Source organism: Calidris pugnax, unplaced genomic scaffold (genome assembly GCF_001431845.1).
Source record: "Calidris pugnax isolate Ruff unplaced genomic scaffold, ASM143184v1 scaffold24, whole genome shotgun sequence".
NCBI lineage: Eukaryota > Metazoa > Chordata > Aves > Charadriiformes > Scolopacidae > Calidris > Calidris pugnax.
The window spans coordinates 9,458,171-9,484,457 of NW_015090922.1; the positions used below are offsets into that span (position 1 = coordinate 9,458,171).

Genomic DNA, 26,287 nt, shown 5'->3' on the forward strand with positions numbered 1-26,287 from the left:
TTTTTTTTTCACTCTACAACTACTTGAAAGGACATCATAGAGAGGTTGGTGCTGGTCTCTCCTCACAGGTAATTAGGGATAGAACAATAGGGAATGGCTTCTAGCTTCAATTTTTCACAGAAAGAGTGGTCAGGCACTGGAACAGGCTGCCCAGGGAGCTGGTTGAGTCACCATCCCTGGATGTGTTTAAGAGTTGTTTAGATGCGATGCTGGGGGATATGGTGTAGGGGAGAACTTTGTAGAGTAGGGTTGATGGTTGGACTCAATGATCCCAAGGGTCTTTTCCAACCTGAACGATTCTATGATTCTTTTTTTCTTTTCCAACAGAATTAAGAGAATTCTTACATGAATTAAAATTCAATCTAAGCCAGAATCTTGTTTTCAGAAGTGGTCAAGAGCTGGTACCAGTAACGTTGTAAGAAAAAGTTTATTTATTAGTGGAACGTTGATACTTAATACCTGAAAATCAGTACATATTTCTTTGTAGGGGCATAATTACAAAGCAGGAGTCTTTTGTATGGTACAAAACTTTAAGTTCAGTTGCATGGAGTGATGTGCATTCTTCTGAGCTGGGCAGCCTTTTAACATCATGCTGAAAAATCATTCCTTACCAGCCTCCTATGTTTTTGTTCAATGAGTGTGCATTGCTTCTGCTGTGCTAAAGGTAACAACTTTTTTTACTTTTTAGCATGAATTAATCCCTAGAGGAAAAATATCATTGGCTTGACTTTCCTACCATAGTTTATAAAAGTGTATATATACAGTTACGCTTATGTTGAGATATCAAAACATGTAGTTTTGATATGTAGTTACATATTAGTGTAAATCCAGTTTTAAGTGATAATGTGTTAAAGCTTGTTTCAAATGTGTGTACCTTTAGAGATCCACACTTTTACCTCTTCACATTTGGTACAACTATTGAGGTAAGATCTTTCAGTAGAGTTGTTGAAACATTTGTCTCTTCAGCTAACAACATAGTAGCTTAAATGTATAAAGGACATACATTGTTACTGAATGCAAAGCCTTCTAATTTTATCTTTTGTAAATTGGTTTCACATTGGGCCTGGAAAGCAGTAGTAGAGAATTGTATAAAAGTTGAAACTCTCTTAAGAATATGCAAAAAAATTTGAACATTATGTACAAATTACTTTTAAATCAATGTCAGTTATGCATGATTGCTCCAAGAGACTGCCTTTAAATCTTACAAATTTAGAATGCTCAAAATGAGCACTCCAGCTCTAATTAAGACTAAAACTCTGAATTGTTTGATTACAAGCCACATGCAGCATAAAAAGCCTGGGCCATCCATATGATCTATGCATATGTTTACATGCCAGGCATTTACTGGTTCATTTAGATGTATATAAATCAATTTGCTGTGCATTCTGTTTGTAATTTTTTTTTTTTATCAAAAGTGTGTTAACCAGGTAATACCAAGTTTATTGATCTATCTTTTGGCCGTAGACACACAATCTTGCGTGGTTTGGGAGATGGGCATCATTTTGTTGGAGACAGATCCCAGTCGTATTCACCTATCAAATGCTTTTTGTTGTTTTTTTTTTTTCTTCTTGTGTTTGAGACAGCTCTGGAAATGAGCAGAGCCAAACTTGAGCCAATTAAGTATGAATCAATACAATGCAGATCTTTCTGTCAATTCTAGGTATTGATTATTTTAAAAGTCCACCTCTAGATAGGGGTCTGTTGCAGATTTAAATCACTAGGATGATGCTTTTATCTTCTTGTTTTTAGTGTTGTGCAATAGCTTACTTCCCAGTGGTAAATATCTTTGCAATCTGGAGAACTTGAAATTTGCTATAAATGTTTTGGTACGTGTCTGTCAGAGTCATTCTGCGCCCTTTAACCTGTGCTTAAAAGTGAAATACACAAGTACTCTTACTACTGCCTTCCTGTAACTGGGAAATCAATTTCATATGATTAGCAGAAGCTCTTTGGACTCCACAGTCTGTGGTTTGGTGATCATCATTGCAATTTAGACTGCTTGTATGGGATCAACACTTGCCTCAAAATGGTTGTTGATTTGATATCTTCAAAGCACTTTCCCATTTAAGACAGTTCAGGAAAGATCTTATTCATTTAAGGTAGCTCTCTCCTTCTCTACTTAACACCTGTACCTTCCCCCCCCGCCCCCGCCGCCTCCTCCCCCTTTCCCTTTGTGCTGAATATGCAAGAGGTTACTTCTGATTTCTGCTCCGGCACCAAACCTTTCTACCCCTCTTCATTATGCACCTTCTTTTTTGTTTAATCTCTGGTTGTCATCAAAGTAACAGCATACGTTAAAATCAAATCACAAGCATAATATTTCCTAATATTCTCTCCTGTTATGGTATTCTCAGACTGTCTAGCTAGTGACTCACACTTATGTGTTCCAAATCTGTACTGAGAGACCAGTGTTTCTTGATGAGATCAGCAGGAGACAACTGGTAGATCTGTACAAAATTACCCAACATCATTCTGTCATATTCAGGAGGGCAATTAATGATTGTTAATGACAAAGTTTCAAAGTCTGTGGGGTCATGTCTGCATATATTATTTTCTTTCTTGATTTTGTATATGAATGATCAATGCAAATCAAGTTATATTGACTTGGTAGGAACCCAGAGCGACGAGTTCTGAGAGTTCTTTAGCTGCATCAGTCTCACCCAAACTGTACCTGCTTTGTGGCAGGAAACTTAGAGGTTGCCTTTTCCACTCGGATGGTTTGTCCTGGTTAACACACACTAAGCGTTCCGTGTGTTGTGTCATTTCTTTCTGTAATTTTTGTTTGCGTACCTCCTGTCCCAAGAAATCCTTATTAAAATAAGATTGTGAGCTGACTCGCTCATCTGGTGAAAACACGAAGAAATAGCCTGCAAGAACATCAGAACAGGAATTGCAGAGCTTTCCACTGGTTGAAAAGTAGGGGCTATGCTGAAACAAGCAAGGACTTCAAAAGATGAAAACAGTCGCTGTTGGTTTTGATTCATTGTGGTAGTTGTAAAAGATCAGTGTTTACATTAGTTTTTTTAATTTTGGTAAAGATTTGAAACTATCCTTTTGATTACTTTAAGAAGGAACTTATTAAAGCACAATTAGCCAGACAGTTCGAACAGGACATCTGATTATTTTTTTTCCTAGATGTGCATATCCTTATTCTTCTGGAGAATTTGGTGGTTTGCTCTAGGTTGTTTAACCTGGCTATATATATTGAAATCTTTTCACAACATTGTCTTGTATAACAGCCTTGGTCTGACGTTCTTTGTACAGCTTAAAGTCTTGAGCTGGTTATCATTGGCTTGTTGTCTTCATTGGGACAGGTCAGTAGGGACAGTCTTATTGTACTTCTCTGTTCTAAGTACTGATCGTTGTTATGGTCTTGTCTGAATTACATTCCCGCATGTTTTTCATTCCTCCATAGGGTCTCACTCAAATGTGGTGGGTTTTGTCTTTACTTTTCAAGGCCTGTTAGGTGGTTACTGTCTTTGAAATCTCTCCTTCAGGACTCACATACTGACATCTCATATAGAGTGTTAATTTTCTTCAGCTCCTTACCGAATTGTCCAAACGAATCTTATCTGTGAGTGTCTCACAAAGCTGCCTTTTATTTTTTATTCTCCTTTTCTTTGTTCCACATTTAAAAAAAAACACAACTAAAAGCACCCCCCTGAAAAATAGCTCGCCAAAACAGGGAGGGGAAAAAAAAAAAAATCCATATGTTTGCTGCACTGAGACTTCTACCTACCACGATGACTTGTCTTGCCATTTCCTTATAACCACATAATATTTCTGTGCTTTACTGTTGCAGTTTTATATGGTTAGCATTTTGGCTGTGGGACTGTATGGTCCTGGCTTTCTGCTAGGGTTGTTAAAGAAATCATTTTCTACAAAATCATTAAAGTTGCTTTCAGCAACCTGGTCTAGTGGGAGGTCTCCCTGCCCGTGGTAGGGGGGTTGGAACTCAATGATCTTTAAGGTCCCTTCCAACTCTAACCATTCTATGATTCTATTATAGTATATGTAAGAGCAGAAAGGATTCTGAAGGGACAATTTAGTCTCATCAGATTTAAATTGTAAGTGAAGACATAAGTGTTTGGGGTTTTTTTGTTTGTGGGTGGGGTTTTTTTGTGTTTGGGTTTTTTTTTATTTGTTTTGTGGTTATTTGTACATTGCAGAGGTATCTGAAACTTTCCCTCAATGTTCATACAAGATAAATTTTGCCTAATTCTGTAGGAAGTAAAAATATTTTTCCTATATTTTTAAATTGAGAAAAAGGTCAAGGCCAGATATGTAGTCTTAACATCACTGAACCTTTCTGATGCTATTTACTAGTAATTCACCCTCTTGATACCAATTAGTTCAAGAATGCTGCTTGGTGGAGGAATAAAGCTTGAATCAGAGTCGGATAAGAGGAAGAATCTCTGGATTCGTATCTGAGTAAAACTCGACAACGCTTCAATTTTTTATTTTTTTTTCCTTTCATGAAAGCTGGGTAATGCTTTCTAATTTTTACCTTAGTTTGGCTAGTTTTTGTGACATGTTTCAGGCAGGAGACTCCACCAATAGAATAATGAAACTATAGCATTATACTCTACCAGTCTAAATAATACTCAGAACTTTGAGAAATCTCTTTACAAGAGATTATAAGAAAGTATAAGTTTATTTTGGTGTGTAACTGATCTCAGAATCTGGTAAATGCAGTATATATTCTCTTTCAATTATCTCTGTAGGTAGCTAGCTGCCCCCCTTTTCTTTTTTCCCCTCTGTCTAGGTTAGAATACTCGGATTTTATCCCAGTATATTGATTCTTTATTTGATATAAATCCATCTGTCCAAGTTCTCTGAAATTGTTTAAAAACATTAATGAATGAAGTTCCAGAATACTGCGAGGAGACCAATATTATATTTAAATCCAGGGAAGCTCTGGGTTTTTAGATATATGTCTTGGAGAAGGAACTCCAGGTCTTCTTGTAATGTGGTTTGAAGCACATTAACTTTCTCTCCAGGTCTTTTCAATTATTAGTATTGGAAGAAAGGATGCAGAGTGCAATGGTGGTTGCAGAATATTTAGGGACATATCACTGCAAGTCTGTGTTCACCTAAGTTATTTCATAGGCATCCATGGTTGAGAGGTACCAGAGACAATATAATGAGCTAGATGCTTGATTCAAGCCAGTAGACCATTTACAATAGGCTGAGAGGATTGTCCTCTGATGGGAAAAAAAGAGAAAGAGAAGATACATAAATGGTAGGCTTTTGTGTGTTTGGTAAAGTTTCTAAGCCACTTTAGTTTTTTAGATTATAGAATCTGGTAACTGTAATAAAGATAATTTTTTTCTTATTTTCTTTTTATGTAATTTACCTGTTTTCAAATGCTTTTTTCATTTTAGCATGGTGTCTACTACTGTATGTCCAGTATTGTCTTTTTTTGAGCCTCTAGTCCATGCATGTGAGGTATCATATATGCATGTAAAGTGTTACCTGTGTGTTTGACTCCAGCCATTAGATGCTTAAAATGCTGTACAAGGAAATGTAACATTAGATAGAAATTCAATCACGTAGATGATGTGCTGGGGTGATTAATCTTATCTCTTAATGAAATAAAGTGAAATTTTTTAATTTACCAGCAATAAGGTATAAAGTCAGTCAAGAAAATACTGTTGCAGTGACAGTGAAGGAATGCCTCTGCAATTATTGGAGTTAAAGAGGGGCAGGCTGTAGTGGAGAGAGAAGCATACTAGAGGTTTATGGAATGGAAACAAGCTACAAAGGTAAACTCCTGTTTAGCCTTGAACACTTTAAAAAATCCATTAAAATAAAATTGACAAACTGACTTAATGATACAACATATAATTAACTTTTCAAAGTGAATGTTTTAGAAGTGAATGCTCTGGAATTATCAGGGCCAAAAGCTTCAAAATTGTTCATAGACATGGTGGAGTATAGAGAAGGTTTCTTCTCTACTGCAGGAGTCCTTTTCTCTGCTGTTGTCTATTGTGCTCAGATTTTTCTCGTTCATCTTCCCACCGTTTCTCTTATGTGGTTCTGACAAATACGGAGATGAAGAGAAACTCAGGAGGTTATATAGTTAAACTTAATGTGTGGTTTAACCCCATTTCCTATCATGTGCAATGGTACCATGTAAGATGTTAGCTGGGTAGATTTGTTTGACGATCAGCTGTTAACAATTGACATCTAATGCTTAATGTTGAGGTTAACAGTCAACATTCATTGAAATGAATGACACTTTTTACAGTAACTTCTTTGGTGTAATCCTAAAATCAAGGAGGTCTCTGCAAACGATTATTTTTTCTGCATTTGTGTGCTGGTCTGTCCCGTGGCAGAAGATGGGAGAAGGGTGTTCTGGGCAGCGGTCCTATAGCTATAAGGCCACTAAAACCTCCTGGTAAATACCAACTAAACTGATAGAAATTGAATGAAACTTAGGTGCGTGAAATACAAGGTGAACTACTTAAGGGGTAATAGATATATATTATTATAAAATGGTAGTACGGTTGAAAGTGATAGCACAAGAATGCCAGTTGCTGGCAAGATGATTCAGCACACTTAACATTTTTCATCCACATCTATGTGTGTTTCTTTAAAATACCATTTGTTAAAAATAATTCTGCAGAATATTGGCAGAGGAATTCGAGGCCAAAGGAATGTTGGGGGAGAAGGGGATGAGAGAGAGGGGAGAGATAAGGGGTGCAGGTAGTGGAGTCAAACTCCATTGCGTTATCTACATGTGTTACACATGGGCAGATCTGTGCCCCTGCTGAATAATGGGAAGCTTTCTACTGGCAGCCTGCACAGAAATACAGTAGTTTCTTCTATGGTCACATTAAAATGCTAATGAATAGAGTTCCATGATTAATTATTAGAAATCATTCCATACTTTACTTTTACAGGCCATTGGTAAAACCTTATATTGTTTCTAGTTTGGATTACTTGTTTTCAAATTAGGCTCTGAATTTACCGAAGGTGAGTCACTTGGATCCAGGCCTTTTTATTAATTGTATGTGTATTATTCTTTACCATAGTACTCTTATTCCTTCAATACTTCTTTGTTTCTGAAACTGTTTCCCAGTTTTGCAGAATTCTTATGTATTTGAGCGCTTGGGTCGGTACAGCCACTTATTTTGTTGCTTTGATGTTAATTTTAATGTATTAAAAGTATGGTAAAGCTCATTTTACTATATTTTTCATGTAAAAGTTTATATAGTATGTTAGGTTATTTTCTTGCAAACAACTTCTTGACAATTAACAATTCAACAATTAACAACTCTCCCTTATGTTTGTGTAGGGGAAAATGCAGTGTTGCACTCCTGAATGAGACAGAGTCTGTGCTGTCGTATCTGGAGAAAGAGGTAATATAGGACTTATATTTGTGTAAATATTGGGATAGGTTTATGGTTTTTTATGGCTGTATTTGTAATAAATGGGCAAACAATACTTTGAAAATCTTTCTTTGAATGATAAGTTAGAAAAATTATGTTGAAAACACTGATTTTAAGTATTATTGAATAAATACTTAATTGAAATTCTTAAATGGTGGTTTTATTATGAATATGGTTATATTTAGAAAATAATAGTTCAAAGTAATTCATTTGGTATCTTACAGAAGAGAAATATACAAACCCTTTCCTGTAGTGGCTACTCAAGGGTGAATTCACATGACACTTCATTTCCCTTCCCACCACCCCTTTTTTTTTGTTTTGTTTTCCTAGAGGTGTTCTAGAAAGAATAATATTCTGTAGTCAGTGGACAGAGAGATCAAGAGAGGCTCCTGTCAAGGGCAACTTCATATAGAAGTCTAATTTTAAGGTCTCTGAATTATTGTGGAAAGTGTCTCCTGAGTTTTCATATTCTGTGGAAGGAACTTAGGATACTTAGCTTTACCAGAGGGGAATAAAATTCCCTGAGATAATTGTATTGCAAAATACCCTTCAAAATAACCATATTTTTCTTTGGAGTGTTTTAATATAACATCAGGCATACAGTGTTTTTAAGCTGAAATTAGCATGTCATTATTTTTAAATTTCCACAGCAAAAACCAGTGATAATCTGTAAAAATGCTTCTGAAAGCAGAACTTGCCCTATACTTCAGGTGCCTGTTGCAGATATGCCAATACGATTTTTGTGTAAGCCCTTTTCAGACACTGACAGTGTTTTATGCTTTTTAAGACTAATTTATAGTGTGAAGTCATGCAGAAGTATGGTAGAGATATTTAGGAGAGGAAACATGTTAAATTCCAAAAACAGTTAAAATTAATTATTTTCAAATCCGATACATTTTTGTCTGTGAATCTTTTCATTATTTCTTTGTTCTGAAATAACTCCTAGTAATGAGAGAAGCTTCAATTTAAGCCATTTAAAAGTACTCATGAAACATCTGCATTATTTAAAATAAGGATTAATGTCCCAAACCTGTACTCTGTAAGAGCATGTAAGGGGGGTTACTTTAATAACTTACAAATGGTGATACAGATTTACGAACCTAATTTTAAAAATTATTATGCTGCTGTTGCAAATGTGTGTTCTTTTTTAGGATACTTTTTTTTATTCGTTGGTATATGATCCATCACTGAAAACGCTTTTAGCAGACAAAGGGGAAATCAGAGTGGGGCCTAGATACCAAGCAGATGTGCCAGACATGCTTGCAGAAGGTAAATATATGATCTTCGATTAGTCAAAAAAAATCTCACCTTGCATTATTATGTATCCAGACTTTCTGAACTAAACTAATCAGCATTGAGGCAGAAAAGGTAAAATAGTAAGTCTTAGAAAATTGATGACTACCAGTAGGTATTATGAAGAAAGCAAGCTGTTCAAAAGACATTGTCCATTTCCAGTTTGTGCATAACACAATGTAGGCATTCAGTGTTTCTTTATTTAATTGTACGGTCCGGTCAGTTCTTTGATTTGCGCCTCATGGAAAGAGAGATGTTGAGGACCAATCCATTTTGTAGACTAATAACACAGTAACAAAAAAAGTGAAAAATGTATTCTTTCTCTCCCTTTTAAAACAGGTTCTGCATAGAGAATGTATGTCTTTGTGTCTTCTCATTTTAAAATATTGGCTTCCATCAAAGTACCTTGTCTGTTTTGTAGAGGGACTGAAACAAATGTTTCAAGCCTTGGCATATCTTTAAAGTGACTGGTATTTTTAAAATTTTATTTATTTATAATCTAGCACAACTACCTGTGCCTTAGTATTTTGCTACATAGAAACCTTTTCCTTTTAAAAAAAGATTCAAGTACAATATTTATTTAGTGTTTGAATGTTATTTAAGAAGCATAAGCAGCTGTGTCTTGTTATGTTTGCAATTATTTTTACTTAGTAAATTTTAAAATGAGCTTGTTCTGTTGGTGAAATGTGCACTCTACATTAGTGTTAACAAAAGAAAAAGTTTCCCGAGAAGTATTTAGACATAGATACTAGTTTCAAGAATCTATGTATTTTATTCCTTAATAAGAAAAGATTATGACAGGAATATCACCTGTAGAAAGTCCAAGGAGTTCTGAATGCTCCAAATATGTTTATTTGTAACACTAAACGGTGTGTTTCCCATTCATTGTGGTCTGCTTTTTTTTTCTGCCACGCTCTTTTGTACAAAACAAGCATTATTTCTACAAAGCTTGTATAAAACAAGAATTATTTTAGATTTCTTTCAAGTGGCAGAGTATTTTACAATGGATGCTGTTTAGTAGCTCACCGGCATTACTATTCTGACTTTTAATAACCAGGAATAAACTAGAGGAAGTCTCTTCCAGATTTGTTTATAAGACGCACAGACTTGTTTCAGAACAAGTTTATAACTAGAATGTGATACGCTGCTATTCTTGCTGTAAAATGTGCCTCTCATAGGGAAACAAATAATTATATGGACATTCCTGTGCTCAAGAGGGAAACTTCCCAGAGGACTGAGAGAAAATGACTGTCTCAATGTGTGTATCAAGTAGCCAGGAAGTATTAATGTGCTTCCAAAGTAGCTGGTTGAGTTGTTGGGTTGTCAGGAAGAGCTGGGGTTGTCGGCCAGGCAGGAAGTCTTTTCATACTGAATTCTGCTACTTAAATTACTAAAGACAGAGCCTAAATATGGAATAGTGAAGACTACATAATAAAGTAATTGGTTTTCCCATGGAATTTTTTTCTAAAATTAAATTCTGTATTTATTAAATACTAGTCAAATTACTAAATAAATACTTAAATTACTAAGTTCTTCTGGAGCTTATCTTTGTAAGGTAAATCCTTGAGTCCTTTAATGAATAGAAGATCTTAGATCTTTCTCTTCCATCATGAGGACAGGATTTCACTGTGTGTTACTGTCTTGTTTTTCTCAGGCCCCATTAATCCCAGAAGTGCAATAAGTGATGCAGTCTTGCTGAATTTAGTAGACAATAATAGTCCATCGGTTATTAAGGTTCAGAGACACCAAGTTGCCCACAAACCAAAGATCTGGAGGCATACAGAGCACTTCTTTAGCAGTTTTAGTTGGATTAATCTGCACTTATTTCCAGTGGCTGGTGGAAAAAAGAGTTTGGTTTTAGGAGGACAAAAATACCTGAATTATTGTAGTTCTGAGTGATTGTTACCCCAATGTTTCTGTAGCCTTCTGACCTCCAAGGAAAAGAAAAAGGTAAATTGACAGACTGAAAGTTAATCCTTTCACTGTCAAGCCTTTTCATTCATGAAAAATATTCCCAAAAAATGTTTAAAATTAATAGAAGAAAATACATATGTTTGGAAAATATGGGGTTCTCTGAAGATTTCTGAATCTTGAAATAAATTTTTCAGTTTTTATTTTTAAAAGTGGCTATAATCTGTATGTCCAAATTATCATGCCGTAATATATGATTCTTTAAAAGCCTAGAGCACTCACCTTAAATTAAAAGAAATTATTTAGATAACTTTGAATCAGTTAGGGATTACTTGAGAAAAAATAGTTTTTGTATCATCTAATAATAGTTAGAAAACATTGCTAACTTTACTCACATGTAACATTTGTCAAGCCAATTTAATGTAAAGGAAGTATACCTTTTTGAAGGGGGTTGGTAGGCATATTTTATCTTTACAGAAAATCCCCAAAGCCATTAAAAAAAAAATTTTTAGAAAAATTGAAGATTCATACACCATCAGTTATTTTATTTTAAAAGTTACTGGCATATAAATCCAATTCAAGTGACTGAAGACATGCCAGTTCATGTCTTCATGAAAGCCAGAAGACCAGTCACAGTAGCTGAAAAATGAAAAAAGTTTTTTTGAACTGTGAAAGCCCTTTCACATCTTCTATAGACATTAAATTATTTGAATGTAAACATGCTGATATATTCTAGTAGATTAAAAATTCAAATTGATTGCATTTTCTCTATACTGTGATAATTTATGTTCTATTTGAATGGACTACTGCCTATTTTTATTTTTTTTTTTTAGTAGTTATGGGAGAAATGTATGCATCTTTTTTTTGTGGGAATAGTTGTATTTTTTTCTTCCTGGCATTGGTGTTACCATTTTTCTGTCCTTGCATAAAACATACTCCAAAATCTGGTGTTTAGGCCAAACTTTGGGTAATGCAGCATACCTTCCCTCCCACCCTGCCCCATGGGTGAATTGGATAATTTTATATTTAACTTTTGGAATGAAAAGAATGTTTACTTTTTCAAAGATTAAAAGGCTTATTAAAATCAAGATATATAATAAAGTATTACAGATCCAACTGTTTTTCTACTTTGAGATACATTGAATCATAAATCGTTTACACAGTTACAGTAAACATACAAACAAAGTTTAAATCTGGTTGAAAATGTCTAAGCCTTGTTTATCTGCACTGCTTTTGTTTGTAGTGGTTGAGCTAAATGGCTTAGATTACACATTTAGTGAAGACTCTAACTTTGGAGAAATACCAGGTTCCTTTCAGCAGTCTCTTATGATTTCTGTTATGAGCCTCTTTGTGAGTAAAACTTTAATCAAAGTTGTCAGGTTCAAATGATATTATGGTTGTGTGAAACCCTTTGTCCTCCTGCCAGTGCTCTGGTCTTTCTAGACTCTTGAAGATTTTGAGAGTCATTACAGTTGCTCTTATGACTTCTCCTGGAGAACAGGAGACTGTACTCTACAGCATTGACTTAATTTCTGGCTAGTATGATACTAAAGAAGGTCCTTTCTCTGCTTTTAATAACACAGTCCCCAGTGGCTTATTTTGTGAATGTAGCAGTTGTTTATTTTCAAGTTGGTTTCCAGCATGGGGTAACATTCTGCTCCTCTGTACAAAGCAAGAATAAAAAGGTTTATGTCAGAGAACCGAAGCACACATTTGGACAAAGAGTATCGTGTTTCAGGCGTCCCTGATCTGCAGTCCAGTAGTAAGGTACCTGGTTCTACAATGTGATGCAGCCAGAAGCTGCTATCTGGTTCTTCCATCTCTTGTATTTGATCAGCAACTTATAAAATATGTAAATACTAAATTCAAAAAACTAAATAAAACCCCCAACAACAGTAAAAAACCCAAACCTATACAGTTTTGCTTTGGGTAAGTCATTATTACCATCGTTATTTGGTTAAAGGGCATACTTTTATAAATTGTTCTGAGTATGATCAAGTAGTTCTCACCTTTAACTAACAAACTTTGTTTAGTCCTGTTTTTTTCTCCAGGGAAATATAAGTATGAGGAAGGTCAGGGAAATTGCTCCAAGGCAAATCAGGTTAGATGCCTGGTAGACTTTTATGGAACAATTATCCTTCCCAATCTCACAACTTGATCTATTTAAAACCAAATGTTTTTTAATTTTGGCTTTTCAACCAGTATTTCTCAGGAAAAACTGATGCAGTGACAAGTTGTGTTATGTAGTTGACTAGAAAGCAGAGAATGAGAGAGAGAAAACTATTAGCATAGCATTAGGGATATAGTTCATGAAGTAGGATAATGCTCAAGAATGGGAGTAACTGGGAAAAATTTTTTGCTCTACAGGATTTCTTTTAATGCATTGAAAAAATTGTTTTTCTCTCATGCCTGCACTAGTATTTCTGCCTCATGCATACTATCGTACATCTAATTGTCATTGTCACACAGGAAAATGCATGACAGCTTAGCTAAATAAACACAAAGTGTAATTACAGATGGTAGGGAAGCCAAGTGTTTAAAATAACCCCATTGACCAAATCGGTATTTTCTTAAGTTACGGCTTGCTTTTATTTATTCACGGGGTTGTGAATCAGATAGAAAGACTGGGACAAAGCCAGCAAAGGTCAATAATTGTTCTCCTCTGTGTCAAAGCTTGACTAAAACTCCTGAAGCAAAAAATATTTTGTAAACAAACCTGGCAAAGAACTTTATCATGACTGTGTTCTGGTCATGATATATATAAGTCTAGTGAAACTATTTGGAGTAATTCTCTGTGTTATAAAAAAAAAAAACCAACAAAATCCCAACCAAATAAAAAACCCACTAAATTGTATTTTCAAGAAAATGAATGAAATTTGAAATAACTATCTTCTATGATTTTGAAGGCAATTAGAGAATAAGCGTAATTTGTTGGAATAAATTTTCTGATGTTACATTTGCTTTGTCAAGCAATAATGAATGAACCTTTTGTGTACGAGGATTTGGTAGAAGAGTGCTTTGCTAGGCAATGTAAAATATTTAAATGTTGAAATTGGCATTTTCAAGAAAACTTAGCCCACCAGTGTAAGAACAACCATGATGAATCAGACCATCAGCTGTTTATCCGTGCAGACTATCAAGTCTCTTGTGCATTCTTAGTTTTCTTAAAACTTATTTAAACCCTATTACAAATCCAGTAGGCTGTCACCATGAGCTTCTTGTGTATCTCTCTGATCTCTTTGCAGAACTTCAGTAAGTGTGTGAGGTGTGATTTTTCTTTATAAAAGGAGTGCTGACCTATCTCCAGTATATCTTTGTTGCAGTTTCTACTAGTTTGGTTAGTATAGCTGTGGGTCATGATGGTGCTTAGTTGCCTGCATTCTCCGTTTAGCCCATGTACCCTCCTTCACACCCTAGATAACACAAATGGGTTTGGGTTCCTGTGTCACTATTAGTAGCTATTGTATCCTTGAGTTCCTGTAGAAATCTTGAAGATGTTTGTCCAAACTTAGATAACTTGTTAGTGTTCATATTGTATAATAGTTCTGTAACCTGTCCTATAGATGCTTCATTTTGAGGTAGATCCGTGAACCTCTCCAGTTTTATCCAGTCATCACAAATGCAGAGAATTAATTTGATTTCTCTGCTAACTATTAACGTGAATTTCTCATTTGCTACCTTTTTAAACATCACATTGCCAAGGTCTTAGACCCCTATGTAGTCTATAGACCTTCTGACTGTATTGATTGTCCGAGAAAACTGTAGTCATTTGAACGTCCTGGAAATTGTGACAATGTTGTAGCAAATAGGAAGATGAAAGAAGTAATTAACCCTATATCAGGTAGTGTGTCTCAATCACAAGGTCTGTTTTCTTCCTCTGTGACTTGACATTTGGCTTTAATTTTGTTGTACCTGAAGGGAGAATTATAGCACATAAAGGTACTCTTATTTATATATTTCATAAATGTATGAGATTTATTGGGGTGTGAAGAGGTTGAGGGGAGCAGCTCTGTGGGAAAGGCCCTGAGGTGCTGGCAGACAGCAAGAGGAAATAAGCCATCAATGTACCCTGGCAGCAAAATAAGGCAACCACATTCTGTCTGGGCTTGTCACCTGGCCACGTATCCTGTAGATCAAGGAAAGTGATCATCCACCTTTACTGAGCACTCATTAGATCACATCTAGATACTGCATCCAGGTTTGGGTTCCCCAGTATGGGAAAGTTATTAATAAACTGAAGTAAGTTCAGTGGAGGCCAGTGTGCTTACTGGGGCTAGAGCACTTGTTCTGCGAGGACAGGCTGAGGGCATTGAGCTTGTTGAACCTGGAGAAGAGGTGGCTTCAAGGGGGAGACCGACATCAGCCCCCAGTGATTAAGGGGAGGACATTGAGAAGACAGACAGCTTCTTGACACTGGTGCGTAGTGAGAAGATGGGCTAAACCAGCCATAACTTGAAAGGAGAGGCTGAATGGCCATCAGCAGAATTTTTTTTCCATGAGGATGGTCAGGTGGTGGAGCAAGTTCCCAGGGAGGTTGTGCCATCTCTGTCCTTAGAGCTTTTCAAGACCCAAGTGGATAAAGCTCTGGTCTGACCTCAAAGCCTGCTTTGAGGAAGAGGTTGGGCTAGAGACCTCCTGAGATCCCTTCCAATTCGAGTCAAAGCTACTGTGGTACTCCATCTTAGCAACCTACTGATGAGATTCAGCCCACAGTCTTCTGCCTTTTACCCTGGGGAAGTGCTGCTGTATCTGTTGGGACTGGAAGCTTAACTTATTAAAAAAGCACGCGAGTGAGCAGTCATTAAATTGATAAACCTTTGCTTCAAAGATGATCTTAGGCCAGATCTTCTCTGCTTACCTACAGTCATTTCTCATTAAGAGAAGCTGCAAGAGAAACCACAAACTTCTAGGTAGTCACCTTCCCTCCAGTGATGATGCTGGGTAGTAGATAACTTTTTCTGTGTGTGTGTGTGTGTTCAGTTATTGCCATTAGCATGCTCAGTTTCAGCTGACTTTTACATAAAAGGCTTGAGACAATATGTTGAGCTCTTAGCAAATCTCAGTCTAAAAATAAAAGGAACACCCAAAGATTAGGAAGTGCAAACACTAATGTTAAGCTAACAGAGTTAATGCCTACCAAAAAATCTTCAGTATAATTAGATTTTAATACTGCAGTTTAACAAATAGTGTAACATATGCATAGTATGATTCAGTTAACAGAACAACTTCTAACCTTTAAAAATGTTCTCTCTTGTAAAAACATGGGGTAATTTCTGAGATTTGGCACAAAACCACCAGATAGAAAGTAGATTATAGAGGGAGTTAAGCTCTGAACTTTCTCCACGTGTCTTAAGTTGTTCAGGTGGTTGAAGGGTGTCTTTGGGCACGCAAAGATTCCCGACCTGTGTTATCCTGAACAGCATCAGAGTGGTAGCTGTTGGCAACTATCAGTGTGCACGTGCTTATCTGAACAGTGGAAAGTGTCTGGTAAGAATCATTTACTGCTAATTGCCAGCGTACGGCGGCAGCTTCTGTCAGCTCATTGTGCCCGCTGTATGGACGCTGAGTTCTGAGCAAGTCATGTGGAGCTAGAGATCACTGGGCAAAACAGGGGCACGTCAGATTGGGAAACATCATGATGGATGCATGAAAAGTTAGGGTTGATTCGCAGTTGGTGGGAAATGAGATTTCGGTCTCCATGCAGGGATATATGGAAGGAGACAAGTGTCAAGAGGTTGACAGGTCTGGTGAGGAATCCTTGGGTTTGAAGGTTTATCTAGAGAACTGGCTGCTAGTATTAAGTACTGCTAGTACTATTTGAGTGCTACAACCAGTAATGGCAGAGTGTTTGCCCATCCCTGTTTTAATTAGATTTTTTTCTCATGCTCATGTCTCTTGCCCGCTGCAGTCCTGTTCCTAGCCCAGTGCTGCTTCTCTGCTGTATGTGGGTTTAAAAGGAGACCCCTGTGTTCTGGGGAATTCCTTATGGAGAGGAATCTGACACAGGTACTCTCTGGCCATTTAAAGCAGTATGAAGAGCTTGGAGTTGTCAGGGAAGAGGACTACCCCCTAACTAAGACATAGAGGGGAAGAGGAATTAGAGTCTCTGAAGTGGAAGAAGCTCAAAGCTTTTTTTTTTTTTTTTTTAATAGGTGAAGTTATAAACTATATTCAAGGTACATGTATAAAACCCCAGAGTTCTTCTTGCACATGTGAAAATATTCAGAGAGCACCTAGAAATAGCAATTGCTGTGCAGTCAATTCCATTTCTGGAAGGGAAGGCATTTTAGAATTAATGGAGTTCAAATAGCTGGGCGATCAATAAGAAGAAGGGGAACAGTTGGGGAAATTTAAGCTGTACATTTTGGGTGATATTCAGAAAACTTGTATCCAAGACTTCTGAAACTTTTCTCTGTTTTGAAAAAGAACAAAAAAATTCCCTTAGAGGTATTTCCTAGTGTCTTCTCTGGTTTTTTTTACTTCTTATTGTAACTCAGTTTTAAGAGCATGTTGTTTTTACTAGATCAGACATTTCAGATAGAAACTATAAAACTCAGAGTTCAAGCCTGTTAATGTTCGGGAATATTGGAATTCTGAGATTTTAAGTTTAAAAATTGTTACAATTAAAGAGACAAGAAAGAAACTTATCTACATACTGCTTGGATTTTTAACGTCATTAAAGTACAGGATGCTTAGACTCAATGTATTGTATTTTTTGGTTCTGGAAATGCTTTCCATATACACTAAATTTTTGTTTTCATCTAATAAATGAAAAATACGTTTTAGAATAGTGGAACCCAGCTGTAAGCTCATGAGGAGGGATCTGTTCTGTTACTTTATGGTACATAATGCTCCCATTTATTGAAAGAACCACTGCTGAATCTGAAAATCACTTATACTGGCCAGAGACCCGCAGGAGCTGTTTGAATGGTGCAACTGATTCTCTTGTCAAGAGTCTGTGTGCTGGATTATCTCGATTAGTGTTGATGTAGTTGCAATGATTTAATTCTGCTGTGAGAAGATAAAAATCAGACAATATGAAATATTTGTAGAATATTCTGTATTCTAATAAGTATGAAAATCAGAGAGTCATGCAGTTAGTTAGATACTGAAGACAGATAATGTGTGTCTATGAGAGATGTCTGACAGGATAAACAAATATTGTGTCTGTGTCCTATCAATTTTTACAAAATATGATCTGTAATTTGTGCTAAGTGATCAGTCTTATGACAATTGTTGTATATGAGAACTGCACACATTAATACAATAGGCAGTTCTTAGAAAATAAAATTCAGAAAATTTTGCCTCTTTTTTTTCCTGAGTTTCCATATACTATTTTGTAAATAATGTATGTCTGGCCTTCCGTTTTTAACTGGCTTGAAGAAACCATGAAGGCTGCTTAGTTTGAAACCATGTGGACCTGAAGTGGTTAACGTTTCCTTTGTGAGTGAACCAATTTGCAATTACAAGAATAAATCAGTGGATTTAGTTTAAACCCAGTTGCTTAGGGACAGTCATCAAAGACTTACATTTCCTGTGCACACAGAAGGTGACAACAGCATCAGCTTTAGGCTCTCCGATGAGCAGTTTGTTGGCGTGCAAGGAAAAGATTTTTGTGGAAAAAGCTGTCAAATGAAAGTACTTTTTTGGATGGAGTGGAGGAAGTTGTTTGTGTGGTAGCTTGTGCACCTCTTCTGTTCTCTCACAGCAATTTGTCCGTAGTCTGTTGTTTAAGACCGGATTTCTGTCAGTTCTGGCTGACCTTAATGAGATCTAGACAGCAGAAAGGAAAGCTCAAATTCTGGTACCAGAACTGCCTTCAGGAGCAAGTATGAAAGGAGACTTTTATACCTAACTTGCGTTTGCTTCAAGAAGATGCCTAGGAACCTAGTAGAAAACTATTCCACCAAGTTAAGTGTGAAACATATTGAAGCTTCAAAGTTGTTGGAAAACGTAGTAACTTATCAGCGAAATAAATTATCATTTCAGAACATCTGTCAGAATATGCCAGAAGCAGAGGGGGTGATTGAGGCTGATTAGTTCAATTAAAAGATAATGGCTTTCTATTTTAGTGAAGTTTTCAGAAGGAGTGTGTGGCACAAAAGATCCAACAAACAGATTCAGGAGTTCCTACTTGTGGAAATTAGAATAGAGTGCGAGACAGGAAAGGTGTGATTGTTCTAACCCAGTGAGACTTAGCTTTATGGTCAGAGCAGAGGAACATTGCCAAGACTTGATTCATCTCAGCTGAAGATGGGTATCTAAAAGACATCAGAGGATGTTTAAGGTTAGATGAGATGAATCTCGACAAAGGTAATGCACCAGAATAAAACTGCTGTTTATGTGTACACAAATGTATTTTGTTCTTGAATGGAGTTTCTGTTGGTTGCACTTTTGACTTTGAGTTACCATGAAAAGTTTTACTATAATATTTGTAAAAGAAGGAGCTGTTGCTTGAGGATTAACAAATTTAAATATAGTAGTCACTTGTCCGATTTGCAGATTTTTTTTCCTTTGTATTAAGCTCGGTGGAGTAAGTTTTTTAGAATTAGCTGTCAAATGCATGATAATTACAAATAGTGATGTACTCTTTACGATGTTGTACATGTCAATTTTTAGTAGGATTATAGTAGCCTTTATATTAGTCTTTCCAGTTTCTCTACTCGGGAGCTGAGTTACTGATTTATGTGCTGGGCGATTAAATACATGTTTATAGACTTTTATTAGTTTTACTATAAATTAAACAAAGCACATGTAAGCGGGCTCTACGCCTGTTTTCAGTAAAGGCTTTATTTACTTTTGTCTAACCTTGCAGATGCAAGGGAAATATGTAGTTTAGGGTTGCAGCCATATATACTGCAGAAGCTCAATTAGGTGTTTGGAAGCTTCGTGTTACAAAACAGTATTTTATGAAGTCTTTTCAGTAATGTTATTTAAAAATATTTGTTGCCTTTTGGTACTATTCATTGAGGTTTTAAGTGCATGTATAATTTTGATTGATTAAGTTGGTTCTTATATACATATAATACAGTATTCTTATATAATATGGTAATGGAAATTTCTGAGCTTCTATTCCGAGATCATTCACAACTTCTATATTAACAGCCAAATGATAAATTAGAGGAGTTGGAAATTGTGCTGTTTAGCAATTACCGCTTATAAAAACTGCTCAACAATTGAGGCGAATTGTTCAGGTTGTTCTGCTTGGGGATTGTTGGAGTGTTTTGGTTTGGGGTTTTTTTCCCCACTCTGTCCCTGCCCCGAATTGTAAAAGCAGGTCTACTTTTCTTTAGTTTGCTTTATACTTGAAGAGAAGTCAGTTGGAGTTTTAGTCTTCGTAACAAGAGAACCAGATTTCCTGCTGTCTTTAGCTGCTTGAGAAGTCTGAGAAGTCTCTGCTGGGTTGTTGCTGTAGAATGTTGTGCATGATTGCTGTCGGAAAGACTTCTTTGTTAATAATAGCTGTAGAGTCTTGGCTGAGATTGCTCAAATAGTCGTTGAGACAGTCTTGTGAAGGGTACAGTTATTTATTGTATGTTGTGTATGTGCTTATTATCCCAAATAATGTATCACAGTGAGTGCTCAAATCGCTTTTCAAGCAGCAACATCTTGGGGTTTAATTGACTTTGCCATTTTTTTTGTTCTACCTCATTAACTTTGCCTAAATGGACTTATTGTAAGTTCATGTTTTTGTTTCCTTTGCTGTTATACTCTTAAATCTGATTTTCTTTTTAAGTTTGTTCTGTAGAAGATGGAAAACAAATACCAGATGCAGATGAAATGGTTTTTACACTTGAATAAGTTGAAATACATTTCATCCTAAAGAAAAAATTCTTCTCTAAATTATGTTTTGTTTAAATTTATGCAAACGAATAGCCCTATTTATCTTTAGAATACTATAGTCAAAGTGAATTTGCATGTTCCTAACGTTTAGCCTAGGTAAAAAAAATGCAGGGCTAGAGATTTCATTTTAATTTAGCGGGGTTTTTTTGAAGAATACAACGTCTGTGCGTTGTGGTATCCCTCTTTCCAAACCAAGAATTTTCAAGACTGTTAATATTCATAGGTAGTAGGGTACTGTTATTATTTCTACACAGAATAATTTTCACTAAGCTCTCCTGCAAACTGTATTACCTCATGTGTTGTTATTTCAGGAATTCAGAAAAACTGTTGCAGTCTCTCTGTATTCAGAATGGAATAGATGCTGGAGCACTGCACAGCGTCTACCAATCAAAAAAAAAAAGTAAAATGGGGGGTGAGGGGCGGGGAATCTTGGTGCAAGTCACATTGTACAGGTTTATTCACAGATATCAAAGGAGTACAAGAAGCCAGTTCCAAAATAAAGGTGAATTTCATGTATCTTTCCATTAGTTGAATACTTGTCCTTGCCTTTGAACTGAAGACGATCTTGTAATTTTATCCAATATATTAATTTAGGTCATTGCCTTTAGAATTGCCATAAAAAGCTAAAATGGAAGGATTTTTTTATTATTTCATTTCCGTAACAGTGGGGATTCTACCTGAATGTAATTTAATATAAAGACTATAAAGTGAGGAATGGTGTGATTTTAGGACATTATACCTCCATGTTCTCTGTGGAAGTTCCTTTTTCCCTACTGTTCTGGAGGGCTTTGGGGAATAGACAGCCTTATTTGTTCCTTTCTTCCAGCACTGGACATTTCCACGAGCCGGCCATTCTTGATGCAGCATTATGGAAAAGTTTGTCATTACTGTGTGGTTACAGTTTAGTTTATTCTGAGCCCAATTGTAATTCTTTCTGTTTATTTCTAGGAATTTAGAACATGATGAATTAAAGCTCTTTTGAGTGCTTTGTGAGGTCTTGTCTTTTGATCATGAGTGGTTGATTTATAAGCACTGCAAGGCTGAGCACTGAGAGCGCTCTAAGGTTGTTGGTGTTGGAGGCATTTTGCATTCAAAAGGGATTTTTGTGAGTGAAGAACAACTGAATTTTTTTATAGACTAGAGCTTTATAGGATAGGAGGGGATTGGCCTGTGCATGTTTTATTGGCTTGGAAAATGCTCAGTAGCAGTTTAAGTTGCTGTAGACAAATAATGAGCTTGTGTCACCCAATATCATGTAGTCATTATATACTTTATGTCTAATTTTTAGTCTTTATACATCCCTTACATTCATATATTGAGCTTTACCATTACATTTGTGCAAATATACAACTCTGTATCTGAATGACTAATTGAAATCTTGAATGTACATCTGTCAGGCAAGCTAAGGGGATTGGAATTGTTCTGCAATTGAAAGGTAAACAGATAATTTTTCTTTTGCCTGCACTTTTAAAATAACCTAAGCTTTCTCATGTTACTTTAATCAGAGGAGTTATTTGCACATAACTTAATTTTATGTTTTGCAGAGTTGACTGTAAATTTTTGAACTTACTTTTAAGGATGATTTTTGATTATCAGTACTGGTGAGAATCACAAATCATTACCAAAAAGAAAAAAAAAATATAAGAATTCTATGTCTGCAGAGCTTTTATAGTGAGAAGGGTTATTATATCTGTTATTTAAGATCAACAGTCAGCTAGCTATTTACTGTGAATTCAGTTTATGCGGAGATGAACTTATTAAATGTCAGTAGATAAAGTTTGTACATCCATCTGAAAGATGATTTTCCTCCTATACTTCATGTAAAACTGTTTTTCCCAGTCACAATTAGTTTGACATTTTGTAACCTGCTTTCTCAGTAAAGCTGTGCATGCCCCCCCCCATTAGTTGTTTGCTAAAAGCTGTGTGATGTGTTGTGATAATTAACCTCTGTGTATGAATGTATAATTCATTTTATACAGAATGAATATGCTGAGCTTTTTCGAGGAGAAGTAATGAACTTTTCATTTAAGGAGAAGGTTCACATTTTACTTTAGACAGCCTTAATGTCTGGAACTTTGTTCATAGCTAGGCAGTATGAGAAAATCCAGTGCAATGCTATTTTTTTCATCTGTAAATGAGAGAAAATATTTGCAGACAAGCAGTCTAAACAGCATGAGAAGTTGGTTCGTGAATTGATGCCTCATTTTTGGTGATTAGTTGCCTATTTTTACAGTGTTGCATAGCACATGAAACTATGTTCAAAAAGACATTTAGGATTACCTGCAGTTTGTATGCTGCCTAGCAGTTCTCTCAAAAATCTGAGAAATTTTGAGAGAAAAATGCCATATCTGCTAAATCTGATCCTGTATTTCAATAACGGCAGTTTCGTTGTGTTGCACGCTGGACTGGACTAAGGGAGGCTGAGAACTGACACGTATCTCTCTTCTACATCCTTGCAGTGTAGCGAAGAGAGATTTCTGTTTCACGGATAGAAAACTGAAGCCCAAAGACGATGACAATAAATTTACTTCTTACATATGTGCCAAGCTTTAAGAATAGAAACATCTACAAATGCCTTCATGTTTACGTGCTTAGGTATCTAGTGAGACTGACAATTAATACGTGAATCAAAACTCCTGGCTGATTTCAAGAGAATGTATCAAGCCCTGAGTGAATTTCCATAATAGAAGGGACTCTGTGGCACAAACTACTGGTCTGGTGTCCAACTGCTGTCCATGGGTCTGTGTCTGCCTTCTTACTAGGACCAAAAATTCTCAACTGCAGATTTTCTGTCCCATGTGATTAAAGATCCAGCAGCTGGTACCTCTGTTTTGCATATCATGAAAGATGGATTCACTAAAATCTGAGCACTGCAGGTGTTTAGGTTGTGTGTTTGGATTGAACTGACTGCTAAATTACTTTTTGAAAAGGAGAATTAAAAGGTATGTTCACTGAATTTTTAGAGTTGGAAGATCATAGAGATCATCTAGTCCAACTCCCCTGCTGAAGCAGGATTGCCTAGAGCTAGAGCATGTTACTCAGGACTGCATCCAGGCAGGTCTTGATACCAGGTGGGTATTTTGAAAAATAATGCAAATTATACAAAATGCAAAAATAAGACATTGTACCTGACAAATGGCATCTCTAAAAGCGATTGTCCTGGATATTTTTCAGCCAGGTACCTCATCAACTCTTTGTCATTGAAAGTGGAATTGGCATTGTTTCCCTGCAAGCCATTTTTAAAAAATCCAACTTCTATATATTTCAGTTTCTTAAAAGGATACAATATTGCAGCATTGTTATATATCTGTAAAATAAAGCACTCTAAGAAAATATTCATATTGCAAGTTATTTTCTTTTAGTTGGATATGTTAGGAGAAGAACATAGAATCATGCTGAATCTAAGGTACGAATTACCTTGTGGAGATTTATCTGCAGGAAGTGAAGTCTAAAGGACTAAGTAGATCTTTAATCATGTAGTTCATTTTAATTGCATTCGGTTAAATTTGCATTTGTTTTACTTCTGTTTTCTGTAAAATTTTTCTTACAGTTGTTTTCTGAAGCACAGATCTTGCTTTCCTTTTTTAAAATGACTAACTGAAATGCAGAACCTAAATTATTTTTCTTAAAGCAAAAAATTACATTTTGCTTCTTATTAAAAGAGAACCGTGAGGAGTAAGGCATTGAATGATTGATGAGGAGAAAAGCAGGCATATTTCTGGCTGTCTACTAATGTTTTCCAGTAAAATTAATGTTCAGGATTAGATTGGCAATAACAAAATTATAAGCAGCACTCAAAATAAATTGGATACACTGGTTTGTCATACCAGCCATTCAAAAAAAAAATAGCCTAATGCTTCTCAGAAGCTGTAATTGGTTTGTTGGTGGTGGTGAGGGAAAGTAACGCTTGTAAAACAGCACCTGAGAACCTTCTCAAATGCAACACTGAAAATGCTAAATGTTGAACTCCCCTATTCCGTTTGTATCCTAGAGTTTACAGTATAAGGAATGAATATTATGGCAACTTTGATACCTGTTCAGTTTGAATGTCTTGCAGTTCTGTTTCAAATTCAACAATATAAAAGATGAATGTAGGAGGTGTTAAGAGAAATTGTGTCATAGATTTAAAGGGGCCCGCTGTGTTAAAAATCCCATAGTATAAGATGCAGGTAAGATTAACTAAGGGCAGATAGGTCAAGGAAAACAGGTTTGTTTTTATTTGTAATTATTATTTTGAAAGAAGACCTCTGCAAAGAAGACCTGTTCATCTTACGTGATCTTTCTATACTGATTCTTTCAGCACACTCAAAGGAAATTAACTTCTCAAAGATTTCTACAGTACCACTTGACTGCCTTCATGATTTCATGTGTTTACATTACTTTTCTTCCTGTTTAAGTGATAGTATCCTGCCATTTAAATGGAAAATGAGGAATGAAGCATTTTTTGTAAGTGCAATTTGGCAGAGACCACAGGTCTTCCGGAAACCTCGCTGACTGCTATTGTTGCAGTAATATTTAATATTGCAAATATTACATTGTCTGTGCTTGGAATCTTTTGGTATTGATATTCAATTGATCATATCCTATTTATGTCTACTGCTATTACAAAGTATTGTTTGGCAATATTTCAGATTTACCTTTATCAACAGTTACAACAGCTTTTGTAGTAGCAATTGTTTATTTACCCCTACTTGAAATAAAACATGTAATATTGCACTTTTTGTCAGCTTTTTGCAAGCTTGATTCAGGATAGTGACATGTTTTGGTTGAATACTTGTCTTGTGCTTGTATGATGTTCTCTCTTTTTGAGAAGTATACCCTGCCTGAGTATTGGGTTTTGCCATACTGCTACAATTCTGATTTCTGGGATATGATGTCCTGAAACAGTTAACTAACATGAAAGATATTTAAAAACTATATATTAACAGATTGAAGTGCTCAGAGATTATTTATAAAATGTAGAACCTCACCCACAACATGTCTGTCACAGATGGAAAAAATGAATGTATTGACAACTGTGTAGACCATTGAATAAGTTTATAGACCTAAAATCTTACCCAAGATTGCCAGAAATTAAGTTTGTTTCTAGTATTGGATGCAAACTATGTCAAACAGAAGCATAAGTCCCATTAGGTAGGCAATTCTTTATTGCCTGAGTACAAAAAAAAAAAAGTAATTTACTTTGTTTTTATGGGAATGCAACTGTGAAATTTGTTCTTGAAACATTAGCCAGACAGCATGGTGCAGTTTTAACTTGTGTATTTGACAGGGATAAATGCATACCACATTCCCATTTCCTTCTAGAATAAATGTGCTAGAGAAACTTGCCATATATGTGATGAGATTTCCAAAAAGCCAGTGCCTGGCTTGCAGTCTGCTTCCAGACTCTTAAGTGTACAGGTTATTTCATGTCTTGATGATACTATGCGTGTTTAGACTGGCTGTTTTCATTAAGTCATAAGAAATAACGCAGACTAAAGTGATGTGTGTGCTCAGAAAGGTACCTACGCAGCCTAGATTTTCCAAGGAAATGGAACAGCTGTATTTGAGAGCAGGTTTTTATTCTTGTAGTATCTCATCCAACTAAACATTGGAGTTTTTCTTATCTTCTTGGAAGGAAGAACATGCTCTTACTCTAAAATACCAAGGAAAGACAATATTTCTAACTTTGTTCTTGTCATCTGTTGCGGCACTAAACGTGTTGGCCACATTCCATAGGTAAATCTTCTCATACTAGTAGATTACGTCTTGCCTGCCTAATCAGCCTCTCATTTTGCAGTAGAAGTCCTTGCTGTAGTAGTCAAGCCAAGATTTAAGCTTCCCTATGAACATGAATCATTGTAGCA

General features: G+C 35.9%; 1 protein-coding gene across 1 annotated transcript in view; it reads left to right on the plus strand.

The window, feature by feature from the left end:
• MTA3 (metastasis associated 1 family member 3) overlaps positions 1–26,287 on the plus strand; it is a 135,096-nt gene that overhangs the window by 27,949 nt on the left and 80,860 nt on the right. The window contains exons 4-5 of the mRNA XM_014951171.1: positions 7,301–7,364; positions 8,546–8,663. Of these exons, the coding sequence (XP_014806657.1) occupies positions 7,301–7,364; positions 8,546–8,663 (182 nt within the window). The remainder of the gene's footprint in view (positions 1–7,300; positions 7,365–8,545; positions 8,664–26,287) is intronic.